This window comes from Astatotilapia calliptera, chromosome 13 (assembly GCF_900246225.1).
Source record: "Astatotilapia calliptera chromosome 13, fAstCal1.2, whole genome shotgun sequence".
NCBI lineage: Eukaryota > Metazoa > Chordata > Actinopteri > Cichliformes > Cichlidae > Astatotilapia > Astatotilapia calliptera.
This window is the reverse complement of record NC_039314.1, coordinates 10,379,686-10,398,826: the sequence shown is the minus strand read 5'-3', so window position 1 is coordinate 10,398,826 and position 19,141 is coordinate 10,379,686. Positions and strand designations below refer to the sequence as shown.

General features: G+C 39.4%; 1 protein-coding gene across 5 annotated transcripts in view; it reads left to right on the top strand.

Annotated features, from left to right (window-relative positions):
* Window positions 1–1,209: 1,209 nt before the first annotated feature.
* pde10a (phosphodiesterase 10A) overlaps window positions 1,210–19,141 on the top strand; it is a 67,091-nt gene continuing 49,159 nt past the window's right edge. For 2 of the 5 annotated variants that reach the window (XM_026189933.1, XM_026189932.1), the window contains exon 1: window positions 1,213–2,559. In XM_026189933.1, the coding sequence (XP_026045718.1) occupies window positions 2,391–2,559 (169 nt within the window). In that variant the 5' untranslated portion in view covers window positions 1,213–2,390. Of the gene's footprint in view, window positions 2,560–19,141 lie in introns of all 5 variants that reach the window. The other 3 variants (XM_026189935.1, XM_026189934.1, XM_026189937.1) reach the window with 3 other exon arrangements.

Sequence of the window (19,141 nt, the reverse complement as noted above, 5' to 3'; positions counted from 1 at the left end):
TCACTAAACTGCAGGGGGAAAAGGACATTATGACTGAAGCGACAGAAGGCTAGCCAAGAGGCACAAAAGCCCATTCAGTCCAGAAGATCAAGGTCAGTCTATAAGGACATCAAGACATCCTCTCCTTTGTACGAACCGCAACCGCACACTGACAGGAAGGAACGGACATCTAATCTGCTAAATCAAATACACAACTGACTCATGTCTCTAAGCATCTCACTGTAAACCTATCTGAGCAGCTGAAATGGTCTCAGCCTGTGTACTACAGAGATGTTAAACTGGATGTGATTACACATCAGTGTTAAATAAATCCTCACTGCAAAGGTGGATTGACTCTAACTGGGGGTAACACACACCAAAAAAAAAATGTGACTGCTTGATTTTTATAGAGATTCACATCTAAAGACACATATTTGTCTTTGGCATTGGTGTGTAAACAAACAGACTTATCCGTGTAGGTTCTCTCTTGTTCTGTGCTCATGGCTTTTATAGACTATTACAAGTGCAATAAAAAAAATCCAAAGGGAAGGCATAATCATCAGACTGTGGAATGATATACAACCAGTCCTTCTTGCAAGAGTCAATTATAGCCCGTGTCCTTTGCTTATTATAAGGAATTATATTTAAAGCAAAAGAATCATCATCATCATCATAATAATAATAATAGAAACATCTATCAAAAATCTGAAAAAGCCACGAAGGCAGGGTATTTCTCTAAGCTTAATAATCCCATTATGATCCCAATGAAAAAAAAGCTCTCTGTCAAAGCAGGGAGCATTGACGCAAGCATGTCTTGACGTCAGTAGCTGCAGTGAGTGAGGAATGGGAGGGGGGGGGGGGAGAGAGAGAGAGAGAGAGAGAGAGCGAGCGAGGGAGATGCGTCTTTGCTTTCAGAAAATACCACGAAATGCCAGCGTCACTGGCACGAATGCAACTGTAGCAACAAACCTATGTTTGATTTCCAAACTACTCGCTTTGACATCAGAGTATGCACATTTTGTAGAAACGATATGCGCGCGGCGCTTGAAATCTAAACCAGATGTAGTAAATGGAATAAGATCCTCTGACCCGGGAGTGCTCATAAATAAATCAACTATGAGAGAATGAAGGGCGAGCGGGAGGGAGAGTATTTGCTCAACTGGTGTCAGGCACACCTCTGTGACTCTCCAAAAAAGCAAAATGAATGTGTAGCAGTCACTGATAATCTGATACTGTCTGTGCAGTTCTATCCAGCTGGATATCTCCTCAAAATCTCCAAGCACGCACAGTCCTTTGTCGCTGTAGCAAAAGAAGGGCGCTGATTTCACTATTCTCTGGCATTCCTAGGCGAGTCGAGCGGAGAGGGAAAAACTACCATCAAGCAATTTGTAAAAGCCAGACCAGTGGCGTCATTGGCTGCTGCTGTATATACTGTGCGTAATACCACGATTCTTCTGCCTCATTTATTCACAGCTCATTCTCAAGTTGCTCTGTGGCTCCCGAACACTGAAGTCAAACCAAACCTATTCGTTCAAGACTGGTCTTCACAACATCATGCGTGTTTGTTCGATTTATGTTAGTCTCGCACACGGATTAGGAGGTTTTGTGCGAGACGTATTACAGACAAAAACATTGTTCTCCACTCGTCGCTGGACTGATGGTATTGTGAAAAAGAAGGTACTGTACTCCCCCTACACTACTTCTGTAAAACACTGTCTCCAATTTTACGCTGGAAAGGAATCCTCCCCTCCTTAACAGATGTTGCCGGAGAGTGTTTTCTACTCGCAACATAGTGTGTAGCGCAGATGTTGCCAGAGGAACGTATGCTTCGGTGTACTTTATCGGGCAGAGCACGTCCAGCTAATCTCCGTTTACATTGGCCTTTACTCTTGAAGATACCCAAGAGTTCCCGTTGTGTCGGCTGTGCGTCATCGATGCCTGATTAGACTTGTAGTCTGACGTCGCCGAGCACCATTCAAGCAAAATACCTCACACAATGTTGAAAGTCTAAAATGATTTTTTAACGCATCCGGGATGACGAAAACCACTTTTTTTCTTTCTTATATAGAGGTGGATCAACAAGTTGCCTCCAGTGCGTAATTTCCATCTGAGCAGGTCTGAAGCGTAATCCGCGACACACGTGATCGACAAATCACTCCAGCTGCAAATATTTCTCATTTGTCAAGAGAAATAAACCCCGGACGGACGTGGAGACGCATCTTGTGTGATTACGGCGGGAATCAAGAGCTGACGGGCCTCTTGTTTCGCTGAGTCTCCAGATGCTCGACTGGCCGCCACATGGTAACTTTGCGCACACAGCACGCTGCAAAGGGCACATATAGAGAAGGAATCTGAATGAACGGGACTGAGATTTATTCGCATTTCTCTTATCGCCACCCCCAGACTGTTGTATGTGTATTATACCCTGCCGGTTGAAGGTGTCTCACGTTGTCAGCAGATATCAATTCGGCGGTGGATATATCAATCACCCGAACAGTGAGCAGCAAATGTCGAAGAAACGGAAAAGTCCTGATGACCAGGACTTTGAGGACTATCCGCCTGCAGGAACCAGCGACCAAGGTAGGAGTGATGGTCACAAATGAGAGTGTGAAAGTTGAACTGTTGTCAGAGTGCAGCTATGTGAGCTCCTCAGGGATTCGTTGGTGTATTTCTTTACATTCAGATATTCAAACGGATCATTACAAATAGTTTATTGTAGGCAAAAAAGGCATCGAGACCTGCTGATACTCTGAGGACGCACAGCTGCTGTAGCTGCCGTGCTAGCGCTACAGAGGCTGTGCAGTGGGATGGCCATGATGCCATGCACTTAAATCAGTATCTTTATCCCTAAAAACAATGTGTGTGTCCACAGATTACTTTTTATAATCTCTTATCAATCCCCGGTGGGTTTTTGTGAGATATTAGGTTTTGCAGGAGGGACTTTAATTCTTAGGAAAATATAGGAAATGCCAACTTTGGTATCAGAGTCTGTGTGAACTCTGACTGGCTGGTGGCTTGGAAATAACCACTCAAGCAAAGAAAGAGCAGTTGCTTAAGAAAATGGATTATACGCCGGTAAACTATAATGCTGAGCCGATTTATTTCAGATCATGTCTAAATCTTCTATCAGTGTGGTGTAGATGCAGAGTCCTTGTGTGCTAATGGGCCTGGCCATATACCCTGGGAAAACGAGAGTAAGCTGCTGTTAAATATTGTGGATCCAAATGAGATGACGTATTTTGTTTGATACTCAGAGGGGACATTTCCACTGATAAATCCAAAAGAATACAAAAAACAGAGAAGTTTCAGCTCTTTTTTCGTTATCTCCATTATTAGCATCAGTATTATTTTTCCCTTTTTAGTTGTTCTGATTCACCTTGTGGTCTGTTTTAAGTGTCTTTGAGTAATTTTGCACTTCTTTATAGTAATTTAATTTAATAAATTTTCAATATTTTGACTTAACATCATAATAATGTTCCTGGGCATGTACCCAGAATGCCTCTACTGTTCAACTTAAGCCATGAACTTTGGAGAATGTTGAGCTAATCGATAATCAGGGCAGGACATTGACCAGATTTTCCCTTTTCCCACATGTAGCATGAGATAGTTCACTTCAAACACATTATCACTACTGGAAATACTCCCTTTGGTTTAGGCGTGGAAGCTGCATAAAAAGGGCATGCACAAGGCAGGAAACACAGTGTGAATTCACCAGACAGTGACCTCTGCTTTATACACATTACCTCTGCTTTCCATCACACTGACATTTTTTTTAGGAAGCTGGTTGGCTGAAGGTGAATTAAGGTCTGATCTAACATTCCTATTCTTACTTATGCCTCCATCAGGTAATACCTAAAAAATTCAGGGCTGCAGTGCATGTGTGAAAACACCATCATTCTCACTTTCTTCAGGTTGCCTGACATTGATCGACCCAAACAAACAACTTTCATTTCAAAGCTGGTTAGCAACTGTGTCTGGTAATTCTGGTAAATGCTCCTTCTCTATAAGTGGTTACTTGTATGGCTGAGATCCACGCTGGTTATAAGCCATATACAATTAATCCATACCTAGCAGATACCTGGCCGACTTAATGGTCTATCAATAATGTTAAAAGCCAACTACTTTTTGACCACGCCTTTGGCTCCTCCCAGCCCCAGAGTCTTAACCCACTTTGTAAACATGTGGTCCGTGACGACTGTCAAACAAAAACCAGTTCTAAGTAAAATCAGTCCCATTGTTATGGTTTGCTTTCCTCAAAGTGTCTATGATATCGTGCGACTGCTGTCAGTCTGACATTACTGCCTGGGAAGTAAACCCAGAGTTTGCATATTAATGATTTACATGGCCAAATAGAGCTGAAATCTATTGTGTCCCCAGTTATTTAAAAACACTGGTTTCCGTTCATCGTTCAGTTCAATATTCAAGCATCCCCCCCTATCAAAAGGTGGCTTTTAAAGTGTCTCAATCCTCAGCGTGGCTGCTATTATGCTGGCAAAAACATAAAAAGAAGTTGTGAGTTCAAGGCCAAGAACACCATCACCTTCAAGCTGATAGTCGTGCCTGCTTGCATGAATAGGGCTGTAGGAATGAAAATATTTTGCACAAGGACTAGATTTGTGTGGTGTTTCCTTTGCATACTACTTGTCAAGTTAAAAATTATTAACCATATAAGCATTAAGCTGTTTTTGTCACATACACAAACATGAATTCCTCTCTGTGGTTTACCTTTTAAATCACATTTATTGTACGCCTGAAACATATTGAGTTTTGCGCCACGTAACGCCTTTGAAATACAACCCTTAAAAGTATCAGTTAAAAAAACAACACATATTTATTTATGTACGGCCATGCTTGTGTTGCATCTCAGTTTTTCAAATGCGCTGAAAGAAAAACCACAACTTGAAATTTCATCAAGACACCTTGGCGCAAAACAGCATACAGTGCACAGTTTTCATGAGTAATATTTCTCAGAAAGTAGTTACAATAAAAAAAAAATTAAAAGCAGTGAAGTCTGTGAATTATTACAAGAGCGATATTGTCTCTTAAAAGTAACAAAAGACTGGGCACAACAATAAAAATGCATTTACATCCACTGCAGTAGGGTATGATGAGTAAACCAATGCTTCTTGGCATCCACATACAAATGTACTGCAGGACTTAGCATAAATGCAAGCAGATCACATCTTCAGATTTCAGGCTTGGCTCTGAATCTCGTTGGTCCCGTGCCCAAATGAGAATTTCCCTTGGCTAATACGGAAGGAGACCCTGGCGCTTCCTTCCCCAACTGTGCCTGGCATCTGTCACTACTTAGGGGGTGGACACACAGTGAACCCCACCCACTCAAGATCTCGCCATTCTGGATGCTTTGAGGCAGGTTTGGTACACTATGATACACAAATGCAGACACACTGTTTAAGCAAATCTAGATTTTAAAACAAATGCACGCAGTACTTCAGCACAAAAAAAGTTTTGGTTTGCTCAAACTAAATGGTTGCTATTACAATAAGCAGACAACAGAACCACATAACTAGCACTGGTCAGTGTGTGCTGCTCCTGTCGGTGCTCCATTCACTGTCGCCTCTGAGTGCTCAAGCTTGTGTTTTCTCATGGAGATCGTTTTTGTTCACTCTCCGAGCCACAGTGGGCCAAGAGAGGAGGTGTAGAAACAGGGGTACTGAAATTCATATCAGGACCACAAAGCATTTTTTTGTCTTGCCTCTTGGTGTACAGCCTAGACCTGTCAACTGCCCTCTGCAGCCCCCCCACCCAACCACCAACAACCACCGTCGCAACTGGTTAAAAGCCTTTATCTGTACAAAACAACAGCTCTTACAGTTACAGGGTGATGCCAGTAAAACCTTTGCTAAAAAGTTAATGAATGTGTTGCTTTGATCCTGTGATTTCTTTTTCCTACCATGCTTTGATTAAGTCAAAATAAGAAAAAAAAAGGCAAATGAGGAAACAGAAAAAAAAAAAGAAAGAAAGAAAGGATATGAGATAATCTATATCCTTTCTTTCCACTGGATATCTAATTTCATACACCATTACCGGGAGCAGTGGAATATAAACACAACATTTTCATATTAAGATGTAAAGTGTCAAACAGTTGTCCATTTGAAAATCTAGCACACACAAAATAGTCTCGGTCTTTTTCATTCATGTATCTTACCAACAAACGGAGACTGACTCAGTATTCAATCATTTTTTTTATTTTGTTTTCCTTGAATCCTAATGGTAACGTCACACTAGGGAAAACAGTGGCTGGAGACTATGGCACAACCAAAATTAGTGCAACAGTGTGTAATGAACTTGGAATCTGGTTACTTCCCAGATAGGAACCAGGTTTGCAACCACTTGCAGTCAGTCTGCTATCAGTTTGCAATCAAATGGGGTCAAGTTGGCAATTACATGTATTCTGTTTTAATAATTCGGGGATTAAGTGTGATAAATCTGTAGAAATCTGTTGCTTAAACACATTCACAGACATTTCCTTTTAATTACTAGCATTCAGAGTCCAGTGAAAACAGAAAAGCAACGAGACTTGCTCGTACTCCGTAAAATTAAACACCATATAAATTAGATGCCAGTTATTTGCAAACCTTCTCCAATATGTCTGAGAGTGAATACTATCTGTTCAAATGTGTGTGTGATTGTTTGGAGAGAGGCTATCTCCCATAAAGTGACCTGTGCAATCACCTCGCAATCACAGGTTTGTTGCACATTTTGGCCAAATTTTTTTTTTTCTAATATCAGTCAATTTGTTATAAATAAGAACATTATATACACTAGTAAAGGTCCACATGTTTGGCCTGTTCATGCTGATGGGCATTAAATTAATATGACATGATTCTTTTATAAAATGCTATATGCATGGGACATTTTAGCCCATTGCTAGATGGTTTCCAGGTAAAATGATGAAGTTATGATTTATTATGTATGATTCAGCTTTTGTTGATATAAATGAGATGTTATATCCATGAAATAAAAACCATTTAAATTTTTCATTAGCTGTTACAAATTTTAGCCACATTTTAGCCCATTGCTAGGTGGTTGGCAGGTAAACCGATGGCATAAAGTATCATGAATGATTATGGTTTTATGATTTTAAATTAAATAAAATAAAATAAAAATGAAACAATGTTTTTATAAGGTATTACAAGAGTCATTTTAGCTTGTTGCCAGGTCGTTGCTAGGCAATGTGACAACGTCTGATATAGATAAGAACCTTCAGGTACATAAGATGTACCCTTGAGCCAAGTTTGGATGACCGTCAAAGAAACAAACAAATACATAGATATTTGTGTGCTATAGTGAGATGATGAACACAAGATGTTTCTCCCAAGTTTAAGCAACCCACATCACGAACTTCATTCCAATCGTTTTTTCTTTAAGCAGACTTTTTTCATGGAAGTTTACATGTTAGATGAGAGGATAATATTTTAAATGTGTCATTGGCAATTAAAGAAAGTGCTTGCCATATATAATCTATGATGTAGCAATGATGTTGCTGCCACTTCAATAACAATATGTCATGAAGAACAAAATGGCCTCCAGTCACAGCAGTAAAAAGACCCTGATCTTATGAAACAAGTGCAGACGAGGCCACTTAGAATCTCAGTCTTTTTCTCCCTTTCTTTTGTTAATTTAGCATGCTAAGTGAGTAGCTTGATAGATTTGTTTGTTTGAGGTTTGTGGATTAGATGTAAGGATGGTTGTGTGTCTCTACCTTGGCTTTGTGCTAGCGATGCTGTTTGTGCTGTAAGACAGGAAGTGCAGCCGAGGTTCCTATTTGTGTTCTTCTCTTAAGATAAAGTTGTGCAGCAGCTCACAGCTTCACTCTGATGACTCCGCTGCAGACAGTTTGGAACAAGAACAAGCTAGTGTAAGAACACCTCCTGGTGGTGTAAATGTGTATTGCAGCTCGCAACGGCAAACATTTACACAAGAAAATAATCCTAACTGTCTTAAGTGCTTTACATTGCAACTTTGTAATGAAAGTTGTTTGGGTTTTTTGTTTTTGGGTTGTTGTTTTTTTGCAGTTATGTGCTTTGCTCTCTCTTTAATTTAATAATTGTTGCTTGCTTTTATCGGTGTCCTCTGATAAGCGAACACTAGGTAGGGCTAATGTATAAAGATAAGATGCATGGAGATGAATGACACAAATCCACCACGGAGAAGACAAAACAAATTCTGGTTTTAAAAAAATGTTGTTGTATGGTTATTTTTGTTTCTGCTGCTGTTTGCAAACTTGGCAATGAATACCAAAAAAATCCTGAAAATAGCAGATTTCTTTTGAAAGGAATTTTCCGAATCACAGTTTATGTGGACTGGCAGAAGGGGAAAAAATTAGTCTTATTGAGTGAAATCACTGCTGTAACATTACACCCAGGTTAAAAGTCAAAGCAAATAATTTCAAACAAAGAAGAATTGAAAATAATATTTGAAACTCCTGACGTCTTGCAAGTACTAGTAAAATAATATTTAGTGAATAAGTGACAAGCGTTGTGTGTGTGTGTGTGTGTGTGTGTGTGTGTGTGTGTGTGTGTGTGTGTGTGTGTGTGTGTGTGTGTGTGTGTGTATAAGCATGTTTAGTTCATGAATGAATGTGTTATCAGTAAACAGGCAGACTTGATGTCTGGCTGCTTGGCCGTCTTGGCCTGTTCTGATGTCTGCTGTGCAGCGAGATCTCCAGCCCCCTACGTCAGCACCCATATTTCTCACCTATGATTCATAGTGACTTTGTTTGGGTTGTGATGAGGAACGCAGGCAGCCAGCTACTGCTCATTCACCCCCACCCACCTACCCAGTCACTACTGAAATTCTTCCATTTCTTTTATTTTTTAATGTGTTTTCTTTGCTTTTTGTTGTTGTTCTTGTTGTCTGAGACATCGAATTAATTTATATCAAGTAAACAAAACCAGCCACACTTCACCGACTCTGTTTCATTAAAATCATAGTATTTTTACATCATATTTTGTAAATGCTTCTTGTTAGGTTTAACATAATTTCTCCTTGGTGTGTCTGCGTGTAATGCTTACACAAAGAGCAGACGGCGCCTCACTGTACACACACCGTATACTGTCGCAAGAACACACACTGACAGGCTGTAAGTAATGATCTGTGTGTGTGTGTGTGTGTGTGTGTGTGTGTGTGTGTGTGTGTGTGTGTGTGTGTGTGTGTGTGTGTGTGTGCGTGCGTGCGTGTGTGTTTTAAAAGGGCCTCCTTTTGGTCAGGTCATTGTTACGATGTCAGGATGTTAGTGTATGTGTGTTCAAGTAGAGTGGTAGCATTGTATAACACTAAGGGATAGAGTTTGCCTTTTGTAATGCCAGTAGTAACTTATATGTGTTTGTGTTTGTGTGTGAGTGTGAGGTACAGAGCAGAGTGGTGCTATGATGGCGGGCTGATGAGGTCATGGCTAATGTCTCCTGCTTGCGTCATTGCCTATAGGATGTGGCTTTTTGCCAGCAGAGCTGCAGCTGCTGTTCTGGTTGCTGTAACAGTGCAAGGGGGGAAAATGAATTATGTTTTCTCCCTCATATTGAACATTTATGATTAAAAAGACAATTGTGTGCCAGTTTATTAAGCTGAAACAATAAATTGAATATTTTTAACTAACTGGGCAATAATCGCAGGTGTGTGTTTTCCATAGCTTGCATAGGATCCCATCTGTCCGCCTGTGCACATCCGAAGACCCACATTTGACCTGTTTTGCCCGCAGTATTGCAAGATTGCACAGTGAAGCATTTTGCATGGAAAATGAGCGCTGTTTGTTTTTATTTTTTCCCCCTTCCTCCCTCCTCCTCCACAGACTCCTGACCACATGCTCATCATCGTAGTTATCCTCCAGAATTATGGTTGTGATAATCTAGGTCAGAAGTGGCGCAACAACAGAAACACTGCCCGCTAATCTAAATAAGCAGGATTTGCATGAGTGAGATATGCATGAATGAATGAGTGTGTGTCTGTGGCACTGTCACAGATGAGGGTGCTGATAGGGTGGAAGGAAAGGTGTGTGTCCATTTTTGAAAAACAGCTTGTAAAACACTTCTATATGGTATTTAATGGCATCATAATAGCATATTTTGCTTCACTGCTGTCTCAGCAATTCATCCTTTTTAATTCTGGAGCAGCTATCAAGCTGTATACTGCATATATAAATATGAGCTGAGTGCTGAACAGCCTTGAACAGCAAAGACAAACGCATTATGAGAAAATATAAAATCTTCTTCTGTCAGCATTTCTATTTCATCTATTGCCTGAATCCAAAGGAAAATCTTTTACTGTGAGCTACACTTTGTAGTGAAAAAAAATACACCCCTGCTGGGTAGCTACTCTGAATGTCATTGAACGGTGCAGGATATGTGTGTGTGATACACATAAATTTCATTTTATAGCGCGGATGCGTGCACATGTGTGTGTCGAACACTGAAGCAGGCATAATTTGTGCCAGCTCTGTGACGTAGAGGACATGAGGCCCAGGCGAGTGCTGTGAGTGGCAGTAACAGCATCTCCTGCTTGAGCCTGCCCCGTCTCTGACTTCATTGGCTCCAGCTCTGACGCAAATACCCCCCTCAGCCCCCACCCCTCCTTCAACCCACCACCCCTGCACACTTCTTTCATCACGTTTTTTTCACCCATTTAATTTTTTTTTTCTTTTTTTGATTTATGTGCCTTCTGCAGTTCTCTCCACTGCAGCGCTCGACATCACATATCTGCTCCACCTGCCCAATTCCGAGCGCCTCGAACGTGCAATCTGTTTTTCCCTGACGAACTGGTGCAAGCCTTATCAATATTTATTTTTTGGGCAAATTGTCTTATATTAACCTTTTTTTCTTTTTTCTTTTTCTTTTTTTTACAAATTTAATTATGCAGTGCGAGGCCTGGATCACAGTGTGCTACTGAGAGCATAGGAGGTGTTATACGGTCACATTAAATTTGTCAGCATGAGGCACGGCAGCAGAAACAAGCTTCCACTGTTAGAGTCTGCTATAAGACTGTTGAAATGTCCAGTGGAACATGTTCATTATGTATTCACATCATTACATTTTATCCATCAAGTACTCTTTAAATAAACAAAAGACTGGAGAAAGATTCAACATACTCGCTGCATTTTTGCAAGTCTTTTGTTCATTTGACAAAAAAAAAATGTCTGAATTACGGTTCCTTCTCCAAATGAACACATAAAGTTAAAACAAATAATAATTTTAGCAAATTAAATCAAGAGTCAAAAGTTCTAAAATTGTAAAGGGAGAAGAGATGGTGGAAAAAGTGGCACACTGCACTCATCTCTTTAATGTGTCAATTATTAAGACATCGCAAGTTTGGTCTTAAGAATTTCTTTACTGAAGTAAAAAGAAATGAGCAGAGCAGTAATGCTGCGTGGCCAGTTACAGCAAATTTGTACATTTCAGAGGTCTGCCCCACATCGTCTGTGACGTTCTGAATTTAGGCAGAGGAATTCTGGCACTGCTCTGAATTTAGAAATACTTCATTTTGCAGTCTGAGTACACTCTGCTGCTCGGACTGCTGCCTTACAAACCAGCATCTCTAATGTCTCAATGCTTTTTTTAACTGTCTACACTGGTTGTATCGATGCACGAGAATACTCATCAGCTTCCAGGGGAGCCTAACCTCTGGCCTACATGTAGATAAGGAAATCATATAAACTAAAACAATGCTCTTTTTTTCTTTTCTTGGTATTTTGTTTGTGTCTTCCAGCACTGACTATTGATTCTCTTGGATGTGATAAGAATGTACTCTCTGGTTTCCACATGGCAAAATGTGGGGGAAAAAACTCTGCACAGTTTAGCTAAAATTGTATAAAAAGAGAAAACATGGCAAATGGTTAAATATTTGCCTCAGTTGTCTCTTCTAAATATTTTTCACAGTGTTCCGATTTTTGCTTTGACCTGCTTGCTAAAAAGGATTCACAGAACTTTGTGTGTAATTGCAAACTACTGCTGACATTTTAGGTGCACTCATGTTATGTTAACCTCTGTGGTGGTTTAGATTTGACTGCATTCCCAGTCTGTATAAACCCTCGTTGATTGTCTAACTGCTTATCTTTTCTACTGCATTCCCGGATCTTGGCATTTATTTCAGTGATTGCAATGTTATGCTAATAACAACATTGTAATGTTAATAACAATAACTAAAGCTACAAAGCTGCAGGGATGCCAGGAGTGACAGTCAGATCACATGGTGTGTTGATCCAATGATCTGATTTATAAACATAAATCTTTTAGGCTGGGTATGCGGGCTTGTGATCAGCTGCTTTGGTCTATAAATTTGATTTAGTAAAACTGGGTTCAAGAAAAAAGAAAGAAAAAATGATTTTACTACTGATGTATTGCAACTGTTGTTGTCTGCAAGAGCTGGAGTGATTGGGTATTGACCAGATAACTGTTAAATTTGAGAAGTCACAATATGCAAATGAGTGTCTGCATACAAAAAATTGATTTTATCCATTGAATGAGTTGAAGAAAAAGCAGATGACTAAGAAAATCGGACAAGAGAATTCCTCACAAAGGAGATTGGTTACGACAATTCAGACAGGAAAGTTCACCGTGCTGCAGGTGACACTTAGATGTCAGCGTATTTGGAAGAAAGGGCCTCACTGAAACACTATGGCACGCCCACACTGAAATGGAGTTTTCAGTTAATCAATTCAGTTGCATAGTTTTATTATTCTTTAAATTTAAAACACCTTTGGCATGTAGAGAGTAACCAAAATAGAATGCAACTTAATGCTTTAAAGGAAAGAACGGGACTGTATTTAATCAGCACCACACAAAATGAAGACTGGAGCATCGTCCTTCTTAGCTTCCTGTGGACATATATTTAAAAACAGTGATTCCATAAAAGGCATCTTTCACCACTTCTTCCTCTTTGCTGCTGACAAGACAGTACTTTTCCTCTTTGGGAGGGACTTGCAAGGAGCTTAAGAGCCAAGTTTTATAAGTGGACACTTGTGAACACAACATGTAATTACTGCTGTCCTTTCTACACATTCTTCCACTAATACAACGACGCTGACAGAGAAATCTGCCTGCCTTTAATGGTTCCAGTGCAATTTCCTGTCAATATGATCTCCACATGGGCAGGATCCTTCCAACACACAGATGAGATATCACATGCAGGCAGCCTGTACTTGCTGTATTCACTTTCTGCTCTAATCTTTAAAGAGTCCTTACTAATTCTAAATGCCCAAGTCCGATCCATGTGGCAGTTTTCACAGAACTCATACGTGCTTGCAACTAGATGGGCAAATTATGACAGTGTTGGTATGGGAACCCGCTGCTTAGTATGTTTTCCAGGATTTGAATGTATTCAGCAGCACTGATGTTTGTCCATCAGTGTTTTGTTTTGTTTTTTTAAATCAGATAAAAAGGTTAAACTTTTGTCAGACAGTAGTTAGTGGGTCACCACCACAGGTAGCCCAGCATGCTTGATGTGGCAAATTTTTTTTTAATTACACAAAATGCAACCACAATGGGATTTATGTCCCCCGGTGAACTGATGATCTTGTACTTGTTACACAAATGTGTAAACCACTGCACTGTGAAGCCACTCACCTGTGACCGGCCAGTAGATCAGCACAGTGCAAAAGTCTGTTCCTTCCCTACACATCACCACCCTTGTGGATGTGGATAGATATATATACTATTTTCACTAGTTTCACACTTGATATACATGTAGTCAGGCTAAGTGAGGAATAATTAACCAACATGTAATGCTTTGAAAAGCGTTCCCACTACTATACCCATTCCTCTTTGTACTCTCTATTGTGGATCGTGGTTGCCATTTTTCTTGGGGAAAAGAAAAAGTGACAATGGACTGATTTCTGACAAGCTACAAGCTAAACAATGTGCATCTAAACAATAACAAACACTTTTCATTTTTTATTATTTAGTGGACGCTATTGTAGGAGATAAAGGCCTTTATTGTTAATCTAAATTTATAGTGCTGTAACCATACTGGTAATTTTATATACTGAATGTGGTCTAGTGGTGTTTTTCTACTGCTGTTATTTTACCATAAAGTTGAACAAGAATTTGTTAAGGTTTTTAGTGTATTGTAGCGTATTTTCTTCATATGCACAGAATCCTTTTACTTTCTTTAAAGGCAAAAACATAACTAAGATCACAAGCAACACAAACTTGTATTTGCACACACGCTGACATTAACTACGCCTATGAGAGTCTCAGAAAAACTGAAGGAGAGGTTAGAATAAGAGGGAACAATGAGATTAATGGCCTCGATGTCCTAATGATGCCTTAGGAAAAGAAAAAAACAGAACCGAGTTTCAGAACATTGAGCGATAAACAAAGATGTCATCTTTTCTCTTGGGACAGTGAGGATGTCTGAGCGAGCAACAAACCTTTCCTCTGGGTACGTGTAATATACTGCTATCTGACAGCAGTTATTCATAAATGGCAATGATTAAGACGACAGAGGGCGGGTAATGATGTGCTGTGATTTGTATTTTCATTAACCTAAATTATGCACATCTCACACTTGTCCTAATGGATCACCGTGCCATGATGTCCACTGACGTCACATTTGAGATGAGCCGCATTGCAGTCGCATGCAAATTTGTGCATGCCAGGCTTTGTGTAAACGTGGAGCTTTTATTTCTGTTATTGCATTTTCCAGCAAATAAGAGCAAACAGAGGCAGTTATATGCTCTTTGGTTGTTGAACTAGTTGCAAGCCAAGCTGTGAAGATGTGCATAACTCCCTCAGCCCCCCCAGGGACCCTGTATTTTCATGGGCCTGGCTCTGACGTCAATGCTCCGGCTGTCCTGTGGATTGTCAGAACAGACTATTCAGTCGGGGGGAGGGGACTGGAAGTCTCTGTGGTGTGTGCCTGCCGCATGTGATGATGATGATGATGATGATGGTGTGTGTGTGTGTGTGTGTGTTTGCTCATGTTTGCATGCGATCTGTAAATGTTTCACTTAAATCTCGTGTGTGTGTGTGTGTGTGTGTGTGTGTGTGTGTGTGTGCAGTGGGGAAAAGCTTGTACAGGGCCTTGAATTAGAAATGTGCTTTAAGTGGATGAGGTCTGTAATGTGGGTGTAGGGGTGTAAGGTTGTGTGTGAACGAGAACACACACGCACACACGTCTGAAGATGTGCAGCTCTTATGCTGGGAGACAGGCCGAAGTCATCAAGAGGATGTTTGCTAAAAACAGCCGAGAGGGGAGAACAGTTGAGCATGGCTGTGGGCCACTCACTCACCCTTCAGTCAGCTGTTGATTCCCCCCCACCCCAGGATGACAATAGTAAAGCCAGTCTTATCTTATGCGTGTGACACACAAGTCTCATATTAGGACAGATCAGATTTCAACCTCTTTCATCATCACCTTTCAGATTTCCTCTTTTTTTGTTTTTTTGTTTTTTTTTTTGTTTTACACACATGTTATCCATTCACACGAGCTTTTGGGATTTGGTGGTTGCAGGACAGGAGATGTTGACAGTGAGAAAAATGTGCACTCACTGTTCAGAATGATAGACATCAGGAAAGAGAGAAAGCTCACTGACATTTTGTGTGTTCATCTGTGTTCTTCACCACAACAAAAAAACAAACAAGAAAAAAAAACTTGATCAGTCTCTCCTACCTCCTTAATTTTCTTTCTTTCTTTCTCTTTTTTTTTTTTACATGCTCTCCAGACTAACACTATGTTGTAACTCAACTACATCGCTTCAATTTCAGGTACATTAGTTCTTGTTTCCACCAATTTCAACTGACTTTACATGACTATCTATTGAATGGAAATAAATAGACACCAACTATTTGGCAGGTGCAAAAATAGTGACTAAATGCTGACTAATATTTCAGAAATTACAATTTTGCATAGATAATATCTTGTTAATATGACAGTATATGACTACACCGGTAGAAGAAAGAAAATAATTTAAACATGCAATGTTATACTTATAATCACTAAATTGCAGTTTATATAAAATAAAATTCAAAAACAAATTAAATGTTTTAGTTAAAGGTATAAAATCATAATGTGTACTTTATGCTTCTTTTAATATTCCTCTAATAAATAATAAGGTAAATAGTACATTTTTAATTGTAATACCTATATAGTATTACTTAAGCACTAATACAGGATTTTTAAACATGGTGTTGCTAAGAGTAAAGGATATTAATAAATGAATTCCTCCATTACACAGACGTTATCAGGAATTATGTATTAAAATGTGTTAACACCAACGTAGAAGCTGTACAGGTACACGCGATGCTACAATATTACTGTAGTTGTAGATTAATGGGTGTACTTTTCTAGTTTTTACTTAACCACGACAAATCTGAGGTGGCACAACCAACCATGTGTCCCTAATGAAATACAGATTACCTTAAATACTTAAAGCAGTAAAAAAAAACATCTGATAGCTCAAGATTTTTTCCCCCCAGATCTTTCTGTGTCTTTTGGGTCTTTCTCAAACTTTGAGAATTCTAACAGTTTTTAATCATATGCAAAAAAAAATACATCTTTCTTTAAGACAACTCACCTTTGAGCTCCTGCCTTTAGCTATTTTTAAAGGCTGTGGTTTAGGTGTATTTCATCCTGAGAGAACTAATCTTAATCCAGGTAAAATATCCGTTTGCTTCGACAGGTCAAGCTGGTCGGTTACTTCCTGTTATGCAATAGTTCATCACATGTGAAAACGGTTTCTCCGCCACTTTGGAGAGCTGCGGATCAGAAGGGTTCACTGCTGGGTCACAGACGGACCTGCTGCATCCTTTGTGATTTACTGCGAGTAAATCTGTAACCATCACACAAAAGCTCATAAACCCTCCAGTCATGAACTTCACAGCGAACATTTTCAAGTATCTGTTTAATACCTACATTTCTATGTAAGCTTCTTTAAGGCCATAGAGGATGTGCAGAGTTAGCCCTAAAGGAGCTTAAAAAGCTCTTTTAGCTTCCTCTGGTTTGATTTTGTTCATTTGTTTGTTTGCTTGTAACATCCGACACATTTTTGAACATTTCCAGAAAACTTTGATAATAAAAACTCTAAATACAAAAGATTATGCATGGAAACGTGTTCTGTGTGGTCTTCCCTGAGTGAAACAGTATTTTAAATATATTCATGTATTATTAAATAAGAATTTAGCAATGTGTTGAATGTTAATTGTTTCCCTTCATTTTTGTGGATTTTCTAAAATTCCTTAAATAATAATGTTGGATTTGGATTTTTTTAAATGAAAAAAATATTTTTTTTCTGCAAAAAGAATTAAAGGCACCGTCAGTTTTCTCATTTTTTCCACATTTGAGGATTTTTGTCATCAGAAGGAGTGTATCGGAATGAACTCATTATGTTATACGTGACCTCTGAATGGACCAGCTGCTTGAGAGTGTAGGAATGCTTGTGATTGATAGAGCAGGTGACGTAACCTGCCACAGCTTGCAAGCTCTCTTTCTCTTTCTCTCTCTCGCTTGATATGATCAGTATGTGACGCTGTGGCCATGAGGGAGTCTGGCACACTTTATGCTGGATCATGTTGCCGAGTCAAAGCTGTTTAGGTGCTCCGAGTGCTGATAGCACAAGCACACATATGCAAAGGTTATAGAGATAAGAGGCTCACTTCATTTGGGAATTGCTCTGGTAACTTCACCGCAACTATTCACACAGGGAGAAAGACAGATTAGCTATTTAAGCATTATTAATAAACATATAAGCTGTTAAGTGTTGGAATGTTCTGTGCATTTAATATGAATCAGTATATTTGTGGATAGTGTAGTTTATTGATTTAGATTACAGGATCGTTTTGCTTTAACGCAATCCTAAAATTGAGGTTTTGAAGCCATATTTGCTACAAGGATATTGCTAGAGGACATATAAAGAAGGCAAGAAGTGCAAATTAACACGAACAATTGGTGTCCTTAAAGATATCAGAGAAAATAATACATGAAATTCTCTGACTCGATTTTAACACTTGATTTTGATTTAAATGTTCTACTGTTGTAAGTTTGCCAGCATGAACTGAGACAATTATAACCTTTAACACTGAAAGGCAAAAATATTTTTCACAGTTCTTATGATGTGTTTGTGTATTAAACTTCCATTGCTCTTTTTTTCCCTCTCTCTCTCTCTCTCTCTCTCTCTCTCTCTCTCTCGTCATCAGATGAGATGAAAAACGTTCATCTGGTTAAACTGAATTTGAGGTTAATTTGATTACTTTTAATCCTGTTATTTGGTTTTGGTCATTATAGTTACAAGATTATATCTCTACTAAAAGGCTGTAGTGAGCAGGTCTAAATATTTCTGTGTGACTGCAGATGTGCGATCTTTGCAGATATTTGCAGTTGGGCCTTTCCGAAAGGAATGTACTACATTGATTTATTTTACTGTTCCAGTTGAAGGCAATATTTACAATTATAATTTATGTAAATGTACAACAGAGATAGACTGGAGAAATAAATCGGTTGAATACAAGCCTTTATTAAATGCAAGACTGTGCGGATATTTGAAGTCAGGAGCCAAAGTATGAACAGTGATCCACACAAAAACTGAAAGAACCTTGTGTAAAACCTTAAAGTGAGATACGGCATGAATTAGACCTTGGAGCGATCAATGTTTAGACTGCACTTCTCTCTCATTCAGGCAAAAAACGATTTGATTTGTGTGCAACTTTTCATTAAGTTGAATAAAAGTCTTGACTGATGCACCAGGAGGAAAGAATGTCCTGAAATGATTTTTTTAGTTTTTAAAATAAACACACTGTCTGCTTTTTACTCATTCAGGCTGATCTGAACTAAGGCGATTTCTGGACAAAGCCATTCATAAATTTGGTTTGGTAACACCCAAAGTAATTTCCTTGTTTTCTCCTTCTACTTCCTTGTTTTTAACACTCATGGCTAATTAGTTCACAGTCCTAAAGACTAAGGGCTGGAAGGGATTCATTGCCTTGCTAAAGGGCACGTTGGCAAGACACTTCAGACTGCGTAAATCCGAGTGCTTTAAAAACCATGCTACATCTTTTCATTCACAGTATTCTAAAGTAAACCCTCTGTTGCTTTGTCCTGCCTGCTGTAATTTCGAGGTTGTCACTGTCTCCTCCTTGACCACTGAATAGTGGATCAGGAAACAGCAGCGTGTCCCTGGAGAGCGCGGGGCATATGGTTCGGCCCCTTTTACGCA